Source organism: Emys orbicularis, chromosome 1 (assembly GCF_028017835.1).
Source record: "Emys orbicularis isolate rEmyOrb1 chromosome 1, rEmyOrb1.hap1, whole genome shotgun sequence".
In the NCBI taxonomy this organism is placed as follows: domain Eukaryota; kingdom Metazoa; phylum Chordata; order Testudines; family Emydidae; genus Emys; species Emys orbicularis.
The window spans coordinates 64,462,139-64,477,792 of NC_088683.1; the positions used below are offsets into that span (position 1 = coordinate 64,462,139).

The 15,654-nt window shown below is 43.1% G+C and overlaps 1 protein-coding gene across 3 annotated transcripts in view; it reads left to right on the forward strand.

Annotated features, from left to right (window-relative positions):
* Positions 1-15,654, forward strand: part of MON2 (MON2 homolog, regulator of endosome-to-Golgi trafficking) — a 169,665-nt gene that overhangs the window by 95,130 nt on the left and 58,881 nt on the right. For all 3 annotated transcript variants that reach the window (XM_065399746.1, XM_065399738.1, XM_065399755.1), the window contains exons 23-26: positions 6,540-6,702; positions 7,257-7,550; positions 8,706-8,904; positions 13,169-13,791. In XM_065399746.1, coding sequence (XP_065255818.1) covers positions 6,540-6,702; positions 7,257-7,550; positions 8,706-8,904; positions 13,169-13,791 — 1,279 coding nt within the window. The remainder of the gene's footprint in view (positions 1-6,539; positions 6,703-7,256; positions 7,551-8,705; positions 8,905-13,168; positions 13,792-15,654) is intronic.

The following is a 15,654-nucleotide window of genomic DNA, read 5'->3' on the forward strand; positions in this document are numbered from 1 at the left end:
AATTCCTGATATATTGAGGCTGTTCAGTTTGGTCTTCAATAATCCAACCACACCAACGTTTTCAGAGCACATTGATGGCGCACCGTCCGTAGCCAAAGATACGAGTTTGTTCCATGGCAGCGCAGCTTTTTCAATGCACTCTTCCAGTCCTTGAAATATGTCAGGTCCCGTTGTGGTACCCTTCAGTGGTATTAAGTCTAGCAATTCTTCAGTTATATTCAAATTGCAATCCACACCTCTAATGAACACTGCACACTGTGCGGTATCTGATACATCTGTACTCTCATCAAGAGCAATTGAAAATGCTTTGATGTCTTTTGCCATTTGAATCAATTGTTTTTGCACATTATCTGCTAAATCCGTTATCCTGCAGGCAACTGTATTGGCAGACAAGCTTATGCCTTCAAAAACTTTCTTCCTATCAGGACATAAAATTTTGCTGGCCTTCATAAGACATTCTTTTACGAATAAGCCTTCTGTAAAAGGTCGCGATGATTTAGCTATCATTTCGCTTATCACAAAATTTGCTCTTACTGAATCTTTGCTAGACTTGTTAATCCCCAAAAAGAAATTTCTTTGCTTGGCAAATGCTGCTTTAAGTTGCTGAACTTTTTCCTCTCGGATTTTTCCAGTGAACGCATCATATTTTTCACGGTGCATCGTGCCGTAGTGCCGACGCAAGTTATACTCCTTGGGAACAGCAATCATTTGCTGACAAATAAGGCATTGAATTTTATCTTTTACTTCTGTGAAAAAATAAAAATTCTCCCATTTGTCTTGAAAAACTCTTTTCTTCCATGAGTGTTCTTTTTTTCGATGAAGTCATTTCCAAGCGGTTTTAATAAAATATATACACTCAGTAAAGCCTCCCCACTGCACTGGGTGCACCACCACTCCACTCCTGCTCTGCCTCTTCCAGGGATGGCAGGTTTGTAGAAATTTTGGTGGTGCCCAGAACCTGCCCTCCCCCAAACTCCACCCCCACCTGCCTAAGGCTCTGGGAGGGAGTTTGGGTGGGGGAGGGGGTCTGGTGTGCAGACTCTGGGATGGAGTTTGGGTGCTGGGTGCAGGCTCCGGGCAGGGGGTGGGGGTGCAGGCTCTGGGATGGAGTTTGGGGATAGGAGGGGGTGAGGGCTGTGGGGCTGGGGATGAGGGGTTTGGGGCATTGGAGAGGCTTGACTAGGGCAGAAAGGCAGGGGAAGGGCAGCCTGCCCTGGCCCTAGTGGAGGGGGGCACTAGGACCCTGCGGCAGCAGGTGATGCCGGAAGCCGGCAGAGCCGGCGGAGTCAGCATGAGCTGCAGGCTCCGGGGCGGTGAAGGACAGCAAGTGAGGCCAGGGGATACTCGGGGGAGGTGCGTGGGGGCAGCGGGCGGGGCTGGGGGAGAGACCTGGCCCCAAACATTGGGGAGCAGCACGCGGGGAGCTTAGCTACCATATAAAATAACTCGGGAGTGGGGTTAGGGGAGTTGAGGGGAGACAGGCAGTAACGGGGGGGGCCACGCAGGGAGCTTGGCGGGCCACAGGGAAGAGCTCCGCGTGTTTGAGATCCCTGGGTTACACCTTGCAGAGTATGGCCAACCCTCCCTTCCCCATCCCTCTTCCCCATCCCTCTTCATGCACCCTTCTCACGAACAACTCCTAGTCCAAGAAGTCGAGAACCTCCTGCGCTTGGGGGAGGTGGAGGAGGTCCCTCGAGACATGAAAGGAAAAGAGGTTCTACTCCCGCTACTTCCTAATCCCGAAAGCAATAGGGGGCCTCAGACCCATTTTGGACTTGCGTCGTCTCAACAAGTCTCTCAAAAAGTTGAAGTTTTGCATGGTCTCCCTGGCCTCCATCATCCCCTACCTGGATCCGGAAGACTGGTACGCTGCCCTCGACCTGAAGGATGCATATTTCCATTTTTCCAGGGCACAGGTGCTTCCTTCGTTTTACTCTGGGCCAGTGCCATTTCCAATTCACGGTATTGCCATTCGGTCTCCCGTCAGCCCCAAGAGTGTTCAAGAAGTGCATAGCACTAGTGGCTGTTTACCTGAGGCGCTGGGGTGTTCAAATTTACCCATGTCTTGATGATTGGCTAATAAAGGGTTGGTCTCGGGTTCCAGTGCGACAGTATCTCGATCTTGTTTGTTCCACCTGTCACGACCTGGAGTGGTTGTTAAATGAGAAAAGGTCAACCTTAATTCTAGAACAAAGCATAGAGTTCATTGGAGCGGTCGTCGACTCTACTCAGGCCAGAGCCTTCCTCCCCGAGGCTCAGTTCCAAGACATGATGGACCTCATCTCATGCATGCAAGCACATCCTCTTACTACCGCTCACATCTGCCTGCACTTGTTGAGCCACATGGTGGCCTGCACTTAAGTGGTTTGCCATATGTGGCTCCGCCTCAGACCCCTGCAGATGTGGCTGGCGTTGGTCTACATCCCCAACAGACACAGCATGGAGCATGTGGTCAGGGTCCTGGACCACGTACTGTCGTCACTCACCTGGTGGCAGAGTCCTGTATTGGTGTTGGAGGGAGTTCCCTTTGCGGCTCTATCCCCATCGGTGACCCTCATCTCCGATGCCTCAGATCTGGGGTGGGGAGCCCACCTGGGCAATGTCAGCACGCAGCATCGTTGGTCGAGTCACGATCGCTCCCTAACATCAACATCAGGGAGCTCAGAGCAGTTCGCCTGGCCTGCCAAGCCTTCTTACCTCACTTAAAAACAGGGTGGTCCAGGTCCTGATGGACAATACAGCGGCTATGTTCTATATCAAGCAGGGCGGAGCCACACCATCTGCCCTTTATGAGGAAGCCCTCAAGCTCTGGAACTACTGTGTACAACACGGCGTCCATCTCGTAGCCGCTCACCTCCCTGGGGCCAGGAATGCTTTGGCAGATCACCTCAGTAGGACCTTCTTGTCTCGCTACGAGTGGTCCCTCCACCCAGAAGTGTTCAGCTCCATCTTCCAGAGGTTGGGGGATTCCCCAGGTGGACCTGTTCGCATCCACGCAGAACAGGAAATGACACGTTTTCGGCTCAATTCGGGGAATCGACAGAGGCTCCCCGTTGGACGTTTTTCTGCTCCAGTGGTTGGGGGCTCTGTTGTACGCCTTCCCTTCATTGCTGCTGATTCACATAGTCCTCATGAAAATCAAGCAGAGCAAAAGTGATCATCATAGTGCCGCTTGGCCATGCCAGCACTGGTTCGGCACGCTGCTGGACCTATCGGTGGCTGCTCCGTTACAGCTGCTACTCAGGCCCGACCTGCTGTCCCAGAACCACAGCAGTCTTCTGCATCTGAACTTGGCAGTGCTGCACCTGACTGCTTGGCTGCTGCATGGTTAAATGCAGAGGAGCAGGAATGCTCAGCCACTGTCCAGTAGGTCCTGTTGGGAAGCAGAAAGCCCTCCACCAGAATGACCTACCTGGCCTAATGGAAGTCTTTCGCTTGTTGGACCTCCGATAAAGGTATTCGGCACGAGTGGGCCTTGCTGCAGTTGATCCTGGACTACCTCCTGCATCTGAAGCTCCAAGGCCTGTCCCTTTCAACTATCAAAGTCCACTTGGCCGCTATTTCGGCTTTCCATCCACTGCTCGAGGATAGGTCGGTTTTTGCCCAGGACATAACTGCCAGGTTCCTCAAGGGCCTCGAGCGCCTCTACCCGCAAATCAGGGACCCGGTTCCACAATGGGATCTGAATCTTGTGCTGTCATGGCTCACGGGACCCTCCCTTTGAGCCTCTGGCTTCCTGCTCTCTCCTCCTGTCCCGGAAAGTCACGTTCCTAGTTGCGATAACATCCGCCCACTGGGTCTCTGAGATTAGGGTGCTTACCTCAGAACCACCCTACATGGTCTTCTACAAGGACAAGATCCAGCTGCAGCCGCACCTGGCTTTTCTGCCCAAGGTGGTCTTGCAGTTTCATACGGGCCACAACATTTACTTACCTCTCTTTTTTCCAAAGCCGGAGGAGTGTAGGTTGCATTCCCTAGACATCAGGAGAGCGCTAGGCTTCTACAGTGAAAGGACCAAGCCAATTCGCAAGTTGTTGCAATTGTTCGTCGCGGTGACCGACAGGATGAAAGATCGTTCAGTGTCCATTCAAAGAATTTCTTCTTAGATCACTGCCTGCATTCGCTGCTGCTACGATCAGGCAAAGGTGCCATCTCCAGCGATTGTAACCACCCATTCAACCAGGGCGTAAGCCTCCTCAGCAACGTTCCTAGCCTATCCAGGACATCTGTATAGCGGCCACCTGGTCGTTCGTCCACACATTCTCGTCCCGTTATGCACTTACCCAGCAGGCCCGGGATGATGCTGGCTTCTGTAGAGCAGTGTTACAAGCCACAAGACCCTGAACTCTGAACCCAGCTCCGAGGATACTGCTTGTGAGTCACCTAGAATGGAATTGACGTGAGCAAGCACTCGAAGAAGAAAAAACGGTTACCTACCTTTTGTAACTTGTTCTTCGAGACGTGTTGCTCATGTCTGTTCCATTACCCGCCCTCCTACCCCTCTGTTGGAGTTGCCGGCAAGAAGGAACTGAGAGGACGTAGGGTTGTCAGCACCTAATATACCAACGCATGAATGCGGCACTCTAGGGAATGGTACAGACAACCTTACAGATACCGCTAAGGCAAAAATCTCCGATGACTGTGCATGTGGGCGCACACATACCTAGAATGGAATGGACATGAGCAACACATCTCAAAGAGCAACAGTTACAAAAGATAGGTAACTGTTTTTTCTCTTACTTGTAGAGCTTGGTAACTGAAAACAAACATTTATTCACGGGGCTCAGCCAGTATAGAACTGATGCACCTCTATTCAGACTACACTCTGGACCTTTTCTGAATTTATGTTCTGGATTGAGCCATGCTTCTATAATCCAAGCATGGTGAACTCTGGATCAAATACTAGGGAAGCTCCAGAGTGAAGCTTGAATACAACTGTATATAACCTACATATAGCCTATGTTGATTTACAGTATTTGCACAGATGAATGGATGAATTTCCAAAGGAACCCTCTGAATATTAAAAGTGGAAATTATAATATGATTCACTTTCCTTTTCTTAGGAATCCTGTACCTGTCTCTACCATAAGACAGTTACACACACACAATTAGCTATTTCAAATGTCTCTTTACTGAATAACACTTCAAAGATAAACTATTACAGCACAGCAGTTACAGCGCACCCTTGCTAGACTATCATCACTAATTAGAGAGTTATTTTCCTTTAAAATGAAGCATATAACCCTGGCCTAAACCCTAAAATATATTTATATTTAAACCTCACAGAAAATACAGTCATCGGCACTTCTGACAATCAGAGATAATCTTCTTTCATATAGTCTCACCGTAGGTATTACATTGACAATTAGATAAAACAGTTGTACCACATAACCAGTTGTTTCAGCATCCACAATACAGAGCGCGCACACAACTTGAAATAAGGAAAAAACCTGACAATTTCTGTAGCTGTTAGGCTCAAATGGTGTCTTTGATTCAGTGATGTAGTACAGCTCACAAAGGAGTTGACTCCAGTCTGCGATTCCTCTTTTATGGGGTTTTCTAATCTCAATCCCACTGATTTCTGTAAAATTACAGGAACCTTTATTTAGAGCCAATCCATAGATTATCTGGGTTATCCCTGCCAGCTCCATTTTCTCCCTGCAAGGCTGAGCTGGATCTGACTGGACTGGATCTTCCAGCTTCTAACTAAGGGCATATGTGTGTATGTGCAGGAATGTCTGCCCTTAACAAAGACTTCCACATCAGCTTCAAAACAGCTACTGTGCATGGATAACAACTTCTGTACACTTTCTAGTGTGCTGAAATAGCATCTACTTGTTTGAAGCCACTCAAGTTTCTGTACAACCACTTCGTCTTTGACTGTTTCCATGTCAACTCAGAGCAAGTAGAAACAGCAGCTTTAATTATAGCAATAAGGTTTTTGGTTTAACCCCGTAAAATGAAAAGAAAAGAGAAGAAAGGGGGTTACATGTTAGACACTCTCTCTTGCTACATCCAGTTGCTTAGCTGCATCCTGTCATTCCTCCTTGGTTTCTTCCTTTCCTGCCACTTTCTGCGGGCCAGTTCGGTCTTCCCACCTAATTTAGGGTTTATATTGCCAAGGATAAAGATTTATTATAGAATGTTAGCTAACAAGTTCTAAAACTCCAGTTAGACAAGCAAGTTGTACCTCAGCATATGAAAGCTGGCAGAGTTGGGGGAGCCTGTGCTTCAGCTGGTCTAGCCAACGTGCTAAAGTATAACTTGCCTTCTCTGCATTCGAATTTAGAATGTGCTAGCTAACTCATTCTTAAGAACAACAAAACAAAAAAAAGTCCACACCAAATACAAAATCCACAAACATCTTTTTTCCCCAGTTGGGACAAATCCTAAATGTATTTCAAATTTTGCTTGAATCTAGAGCAAGTGTGTAAATCCGATTATCCTTCTGTAGTAATGTTGCATCCTGGTGCATAATAATAGAATGATTTGTACCCTCTTAAAAAAAATAACATGTACCTTATTTCAATTTCCTCAAGAGAGTCCTTAATACGGACTGCATTCCAGTGTCTTCAGTTGGTTGTGACAGACTTCCTACCAACAATGCCATGCACTTGCCTACAAATAGTTGTTGAAGTTGCAGGAAGCTTTGGACTTCACAATCAAGAACTAAACATTAGCCTAACATCAATTGGTTTGCTGGTGAGTTTAATTTGCATTCATAATGAGGATTAGTGTGGCTTTTATTTAATTAATTTTGTTAATGCTAGTTAATGTCTACACTGTTACCCGATAAAGGCCAGAAACTGCATGTCATTCTCTCATAAAACTCCCGCTGAAGTTAATGTAAATGTAGTGATAAGAATTTGTCTTTAAGTAAATTATTATTGAAACAAACATGATTATGTAAAATGGAGTTGCAGAGATATGACGATTATCAACATTTTTAGTAGAAACATTATAGATTTTAATAATCCTTTTCTGATGCTTCAGTTTGTATATATCTGTGTCTTGAGAGCCTAAAAACTGAAGCCTGGAAATAAATACAGTTCTTGATATTCTGTTTGTAAGAATAATTAAATGTAATCCTTCTCTAATCAGTAGAGCTAAGAGTTGTTTAGGACATATTTTGCAGTACACTTTAAAATGGGCAAATTAGAAAAACTGCTTCTTCACAATCAGAGCAATTATCAATGTGTATTTAAATATTTATTTTTCCATACATAAAATGTGTTCCTAAATTTTTTTGTTTGTAGTGGAATATTTCAGATTATTTCTTCCAAAGAGGTGAAACCATTGAAAAAGAGCTGAACAAAGAGGAAGCAGTATTGCAGAAGCAGGCAGAAGAGAAGGGAGTGTTGTTAAACCGTCCTTTCCACCCAGCACCGCCATTTGACTGCCTTTGGCTCTGTCTCTATGCCAAGCTTGGGGAACTCTGTGTAGATCCACGACCTGCAGTTAGAAAGAGTGCTGGACAGACATTGTTTTCTACAATTGGTGCCCATGGAACTTTACTTCAACATTCAACATGGCACACAGTTATATGGAAGGTACTGAGTAAAATGCTGCTGTAGAATACAGCCTCCACATTTTGGTAGCCTCCGTCTCTTACACATGTTTATTGTAATACCAGTTTTAATTTTTATAGGATTTTTAAAGATAATATATAATTTACACACGCAAAGTAGCTAGGAACTATTTTATCTTAAACTTTCTTAAAGCTTCCAGATGGTTTCTTTTCCCTTCTGTGCTGCCCTTAGGCCAGCTTATCACCATTTTTACATCATCTTGATTTCCCCACCCCCCCCACCCTACACAAATGTGCTCATGAAATTGACACCAGTATTTCAGTTTGTATTCTCTGGTCTTGGACTTTTGTATTGGTCATTCTTACACTCCCCACACAGATAGATGCATGATTCCTTTGCATAAAATTTTGGTGCCCTTTGTGAGAGCAGCATGGCCAACAAAGACCCAGTCTTCCTTCTACCTCAGATAGAAAGGAAGACATGGATCTTGTTTCTACTTGAAAAAATTAAAGCAACTTCCTTTTCCCAGGGAAGAGCACATGGAAAAAAGTAATTCCTTACCCATGTGACTGGGATGATCTAATAGGAGGCTTAGCTTTTCTGCCACTTCTGTTTCTGACCCTCTCCCGCCAATCAAGCCTATGTGTGAAAATCCCTTTGCCTAGAACCTGGGCAGACTCCTTGTCCCTTGTGGGACTCATGTTCCACTATGATCATACCTAGCTTGATTCTGCTGTCACACATGCCATCTGCGTGGCACTTCAGACCTATTGATCTCTTGACATCAGCCAATCTAAAAGAGAGACAAATGCACATACCTACTACAGAGGCACTTCATAGGTTTCTCAGATTTTCTCTGGGAATGGAGCATTGTCAGTGTGTTGGTCTTTTATTAGCACTAAGGATATTCTCAAAGTTTCTGATCATGGTGATAGTGGCCCTTCATCATCTCAAGATCCATGTGTCAGCTTATCCGATCAGCTGGCTGATTCGGGTACCCTCACCTCCACAGGTGCTGAGAAGGTTGGGTGAAATAGAGGAATCCTTTGGGTGCCTTCTGGGACTTAACAGGGAAAGGGAGAAAATGTGCGCAATTTTATTATTTCCTTGTTACATTTACATGAGTTGAAATATGTGACTGAAATAATCAATGCATCCTTTTTCTGAATATCGTAGGTTCTGTTTCACCTGTTGGATAGGGTTAGAGAGTCTTCCACGACAGCTGACAAAGAGAAGATTGAGTCAGGAGGAGGCAATATTCTCATTCATCATTCAAGGGATACAGCAGAGAAACAATGGGCTGAGACATGGGTATTAACATTGGCCGGAGTAGCGAGAATATTCAACACTAGGAGATACTTACTACAACCTTTAGGTAGGCTCTCTTAATGTTTGAGAAGTGTTTTTTTTGTTTTGTTTTTTTTAACTAATAAAACTTGTTCAGTGCTGGCAGTTGGCTCACTAGATCCCAGTTCTGTCAAATTTAGCAATTCAAATATTTAATATTATTGCCAGATGTTGTAATATAACTTTTAATTTGTTTTGTGATAAGTTTTTTTTTCAGTTAGATCACTGGCAAAGTATTTAACCTTATAGCTATGTATTCTGTAGTATCTGCTTTGAAACGTGATAACTGTTGTGGAGCCTGTAATCCCAGGTGCTCAGAATTAGAATTCTTAAATACCAAGTGCAGCTACATTTGATATTAATTCTATTATTCCTGACTCCAGGTGTCAAATATTTGTTAAAATCATAATTTTGTAAGCATTTCTTGAATCATTGCCAAAAATGCTGGTTTTTCCCCTCATTTGCTGAGAGAGAATTCCTAACACAAAAAAACATGTTCTGTAGTCTCAAACTATTAATAGGCCCTGATATTTTAACATTTATATATAGCTTTCTTCTGTCCTATTTTCTGCTGTTCACTTTTAAGCTGTATTCTTGTAAAGTTTCCTAAATCCTTCACGTGAGCATCTGAGTGAACTAATTAATGGAGGGGGGGAAATTGGGTGTCTGGGGCGTCCACTAGCACATTCAATGATGTACATAATTTTAAAAAAGGAACAAGGGAAATTTATTAAGGAAAAAAATTGAGACTCATTATGAAGTGGAAGAAATTGAAGATTACACTCTTTCAAGTGATTCCTCTTCCTCTTTATCCATCCACTTTCCCTCTAATAAGGACATGTTATTTTAGGTCATTATTTGATTGGCATCTCTTCACTAGCTGAAATTAATAGTGGTAAGTCCATCAGTTCTTTTTCCTTCTAAATCTTTCCTTTTCTCTCCCCTCACCATTCTTTTTGTTTCTTCTCTTATGTTTGCTATTCTCCCTTTTTTTTTACACTCACTTCTCTTCTCTTCTGCTTTTCTCATCCTCTTTCTTTTCACTCTGCTTCTTCACCCTCCTTGTAGCTCTCTCTGGCATTCCTTACTTATTCTCCTCTCCCTTTTTATAACAACTCACCATTTTGGAATTTGCAAAGTTATTAGCTATATAAAATAGGATTAATTAGCAAGTGCTGACACTGCTTGAACTGTACAACCATGTATAACATACATAAGCTTACAGTCTAACATAGACAAAATGTTTCAGTTGAGTTAGGCTTGTACTCATAGAGGGGTTCTAAGTTAATGAATTGCAAAAGGAACTTCATTTTCTAAGTACTGTAAAGTGTGAAATGGTATTTCTTAAATACATGGAAAAATGATAGATTTAAGGAAGTATATAGGTGGTGAAAGGTAATTTCAAGCTGTGTTGATGAATTTTTGCCATCTACGTGGTCACATTGCCATGACAGACTATGAGAAAAGGTAAAAGAAAAGAAAAACAAAATTAATATTTGATCTGCTTGTTTCCTTTTAATTAATTTTAATTGAATGTACCAGGCTTTGACTACATGTGATATCCTGCTAATTCTGATATAGTAGAAATAGTCATTTGAATAAATGTGATGAAATATGTATACTATGAGGTGTGAAGTTTTCATGATTATTTTCTAGTCATGTATTTAAACTGCCTAAAACCAGATTTAAGATTGCATACATACTAGTGATTTATGAGTAAAAACATTGCAGGGATATTGTAATTAAAACAACCCCAAACATTGCAAACGCTGAAAATTCAGAGTTAAGGTTAAATTTAACAGAAATCCATACATGTTAAGCAGTGGAAAGGTACAGTTAAGGCACCCAAACAACCTTCACTTCCTCCTGTAATGACAAAAACTGAAAATCTTAGTGTCCTTAAAAGTCAGTTTAATCCGTGACTACAAATAGTATTATGCGCTACCAGATCCCTAGCCATTCAATATGCTCCTACGGTTCTCTTGATGATACAAAATTCCATGATAATTATACCTTCAGGGAGTCATGGGCATGTTGTATAGTAGCCAGATACTGAGGGAGTTATTTAAGAGAGATAGGCACTACTCTCTAACTTAATTATGTCAACTAGAAGCACAATCACTAAATTGGAAATGAATGGAAATACCTAAAATGGTTTCTTGGATTAACAAAACTTTGAATATATTAGTTACACAAAACTTAATTTAGTAAATGAAATGGGAACTATGGGAAGATTAGGGGGGTTGCTAATGAATATACTGAGAGAATAATTCTGCTGTTAAACACGGCATTTGGTCTTCCATTTCCAGTTTTCTATGGTAACTCACTTGTTCCAATTCTTTAAGTATACTGTAGCAGGGAAATGAGGCCAGAATACTCTAGACCAGGGATCCCCAACACGGTGCCTGCCGGGGGTCTAAGTGCGCCCGCGTACTGGCTGGCGGACGAGCATCCGCCGAAATGCCACCAAGAAGCAGCAGCATCCAGAGGCATCGCCGCCGAAATGCTGACATCATTCAGTAACCCAATAAGACAATTCTGACCCTGCGTCCTTTATATACATTTAACTCCTGTTGAAATCAACAGACATCTGGGCTTCAGCTTGTTTCCTGCAGGGATCAGAAAGGAATTTTTTCCCCTGATGCACAATGGCCAGACACATTGTGTGTGGGAAGAGGGGTGGGGGAGGTTCTGGCTTTCTCTGAAGCATCAGAGATTGGCCACAGCTGGGGACAGGACACTGAGTGGGGTGGATCAGTACTCTGAGATAGTACAAAGAATCCTATTTCATAGATGCCTGGCTGGTATATCTTGCTCACATTTTCAGGGCCAAACTGATCACCAGTTTTTGAGTTGGGATGGAATTTTCCTTCAGGTCAGATTGATAGGGACCTTGGAGTTTATTCAGCTTTCCTCTGCAGCATGGGGCGTGTATCGCCTGCTGCAATATGTACATATCTCAACTAATCAGTTCCCTGCCATTGTAGGGGCCTTGCATGTTCCCTGCAACAAGTTTAGGGCTTATCTACACTACAAATGCTTTGCTGGTGTAGTTACGCTAGCAGAGCCCCTTAGTGAGATGCATCTTGCAGAAGGAGTTTTTCTGCTGGCATAGCTAAACCATCTCCCCAAACAACATGAGCTATACCAACAGAAGCCCTCTTCTGCAAGCATAACTACGTCTACACTGTGGGGTTTTCTGGCATAGCTGTGTTGGCTATGGGTAAGGCTATGATTTGGTCACGGAAGTCACGGAACCCATGACTTCCAAAGACCTCCCTGACTTCAGCCCTGGTGGCTGGTAGCTGCAGGATCCCGCAGGAAGCTATGCAGTGCCCCCAAGCTCCAAGCCGCCGCGGGCAGGGCGGGTACCCTGTAGCTCCCCAGCTGCAGGTGTGTGTGTGTGGGTGGGGGATGACGACACTGAAATGCTTTAATCTAACTAAAATAATTGGGCGCAGTATAGGCTAATCGGGGTGAAATTTAATGGTCTGAGATGTGCAGAAGGTCAGACTAGATGATCTATTCAAATGGTCCCTTCTGGCGTTTGACCCTATGAAAACGATGGTATGTATAATGCTCACAGGATCAGTTCCACTATTCAGGATAAAGAAAATGCATTTCCAATCATGTAGTGCAACATGTAGGTAGCAGATTTGGTATAAACCAGTGATACTCAGACTGAGGCTCACGAGCCACAAGTAACTCTTTAATGCGTCTCTTGCAGCTCTTTGCAGCACATGATATTAAACATTGTGTGATTTAATTATTAACCAATAAGGATGCTTTTACTATGTTGTTAACCAATTAATTTATCAACTTGCACTAAGATATTAACTTAATTGCTGTGAGAATAATACCTTCCTTTGAAAGGTAAACCTTATATACCTTGAAAGGTTTACCTTTCAAAGGAAGGTATTATTCTCACAGCAAATATAAATATAAATATATATATATAGAGAGAGAGAGAGAGAGAGAGAGAGAGAGAGAGAGAGAGAGAGAACACGAACGAGAACTATAGCAAAGTAAACAATGAACTTGCATTACTGTGGCCCTTTTGGGTAATATTGATTGCTAATTTGGCTCTAGAACCACTGAAGTCTGAGTGTCACTGGTATAAACAATGATATAATTCTCCTTTATGTGTGTGCATCATTTTTGTTCACAAGCTGATTGATTCTTTCAGAAAGCAGTTAAAGGCAGGTACCTTCCCCCTCCTCCAACTCCTATGAAATGAAGGGGCAAAAAAAAAAGCCTCAAACTGATTTAACTTTTTTTTTTTTTTTTAATAGGAGATTTTTCCAAAGCCTGGGATGTTCTTCTTGATCACATCCAGTCTGCAGCACTCAGCAAAAACAATGAAGTTTCCTTGGCTGCTCTGAAAAGTTTTCAGGAAATTTTACAAATTGTCTCTCCTGTCCGAGACTCAGAGAAACCTGATACACCACCTGCTATTAATGTGCCTGCCCTCCTAGGGGCAATGACTGCTACTGGTCTGGGCAGATCATTCATGAGAACTGACTCTATAGGAGAAAGAATTGGAAGATATAATGAATCTGAGCCACCTATAATAACAGATGAGATTGAAGATTTAAACCTTTGGTGGGCTGCCTGGAACACCTGGTATAGGATTGGCTCAGAAAGTACAAAGCCTCCAATTACTTGTGAGAAATTGACTTTCATACCCAGCCAACCTTTTCTCACAGCTTTAATTCAGATATTCCCAGCTCTCTACCAACACATCAAAACTGGTTTCAGCATGGATGATCTCCAAAAGCTTGGTGTCATTTTACATGGTGCTGTTTCAGTTCCAATCAGTTCTGATGCTTCCCCTTTCATCCTGCCATCTTATACTGAAGCAGTTTTGACAAGTTTGCAGGAAGCAGTGCTTACCGCTTTAGATGTCTTACAAAAGGTAATAATACAGCTTTAGATGTCCTTTGAAAGGTAAACCATACTATGTATTGGTTCTTTTGCTTTGCCACCTGCAAAATGTTAAGTTAAATTAACCTTAGTTGCCTAGTTACTTCTGGGTTTGTAATGTACTATTCTTATGTAAAAGATAATTTTGCTCCTTTTGAAGAACAAACAGAACCAGAATCATAGAATATCAGGGTTGGAAGGGACCTCAGGAGGTCATGCAGTCCAACCCCCTGCTCAAAGCAGGACCAATCCCCAGACAGATTTTTGCCCCAGATCCCTAAATGGCCCCCTCAAGGATTGAACTCACAAAGCTCACCTTGTCTCCTGTCCTTACTACACTAGGCTTCTTGCCATTCAGCAGCTCTATATTGACATGAATGGTGTAATCTTTAATAAAATCTCCTCTGTATCACTATGAAAATACTTAATATTCAGTGCTGTATGTTCAATAATTTGCTTGCTTGACTTAAGTGTTAGCATTGTTGTTAATGGGATGAAAATGGAGTGGAGGCAATACACTCAGCCTCTGCGGGGACAGCTTTTCTTACATTGTTCACTCCAGCAAAGTCTGGAAGGATGGTAATCCTAATTTAAGGACTTGCAGTTGTGTAAAGTGGAGGAAAAAAAGCATCAGCTCTCTCTCCCTCTTCTCCTCTCTTCCCAAATCTACTCTGTAACAAAAATACTAGTGCTTTGCTACAGAAATTCTTATCAAAGACCTGGTCCCTGAAGAGCACCGTTCATTTAAGTGAAGAGTTTCTGTAATAGAGCGAAAACACAAGGCAACAGATAACGGTGATCTGTATGTTCAGATCACACAACTATTATGTGAAGGAAACAATCTATTGATTAAATTAGTTATATCCAGTAGCCTTGATTTTCTTTTAAAATTTATCACTGATTAGATATTTTTGCTCATACCTTTTAAATTGAAAGCACCTGTCAGCACTTTTTCTTAATGTGCTGCAAAATAATCCTCCAGGAACTTTCCTGCATTTAAAAGAAATATTCTGGGTGGAGGAAAACCGCAAACTACTGTACTTCATCCTACCAATGCACCTTTTTTCTTTTTAGAACTGAAAAAATATTCCTTTGCAAAAGTAACTGTCCACATATGCATTCATATTTCCTTTCATTCATATTTTGTCTCTCTCTCCTTACACACACACACACACACTACATTTTCTAGGTTTTAAAAAACCAAACTGAACAAACGTGGTATATAGACACGCACGTGTTTCGTCAGCACAGTTGGAACCTTTAGACCCATCAAACAGACCTCTGCTGCTTTGATCTAAGAAAGTAGGTAATAGCAATAGTTAGGTTATCATCCTCTATGTGGACCAGCACTGAAAGGGGAACGGAGACTTTGGCAGAGGGTTTCACAGACATTTGCTGTCAGTAGAGGAATGAGTACACTCAGGAATCTTGGGTTCCATTCCAAGTTCTGGAGGGGCGTGTTCTCTAGTGGGCATAGACACATATCCCCCCAACCTTGAATTTTTCCACTCCATCCCCTCCAGCTTGTCCCTGTCGAAGTCCTGTCTCTTCCTCAACCCTGGTTTCTCATCCAAACCCCATTCTCTTCACTTATCCAGTCAGTCTCCAGTCCTCAGACTCCTCACTCCAGATCCAGACTCCTTGCTCAGCAAATCCTAGTCTCATCCGTCTCCCTCCCCCGCCCCCCCAGTCTGCTCCCCCAACCAGTCCCAGTCTCCTGCTCACATCCTGATCCCTCATTCAATCTGTATTTCTCCCTTCTGCTGTCTTCCAGTTACCCTCCCTGTTTCTCTCCCCGAATTCAAGTCCCAGTTTGCTGCCCAGCCAGTCCCAGTCTCATCTCCACAATTCCCAG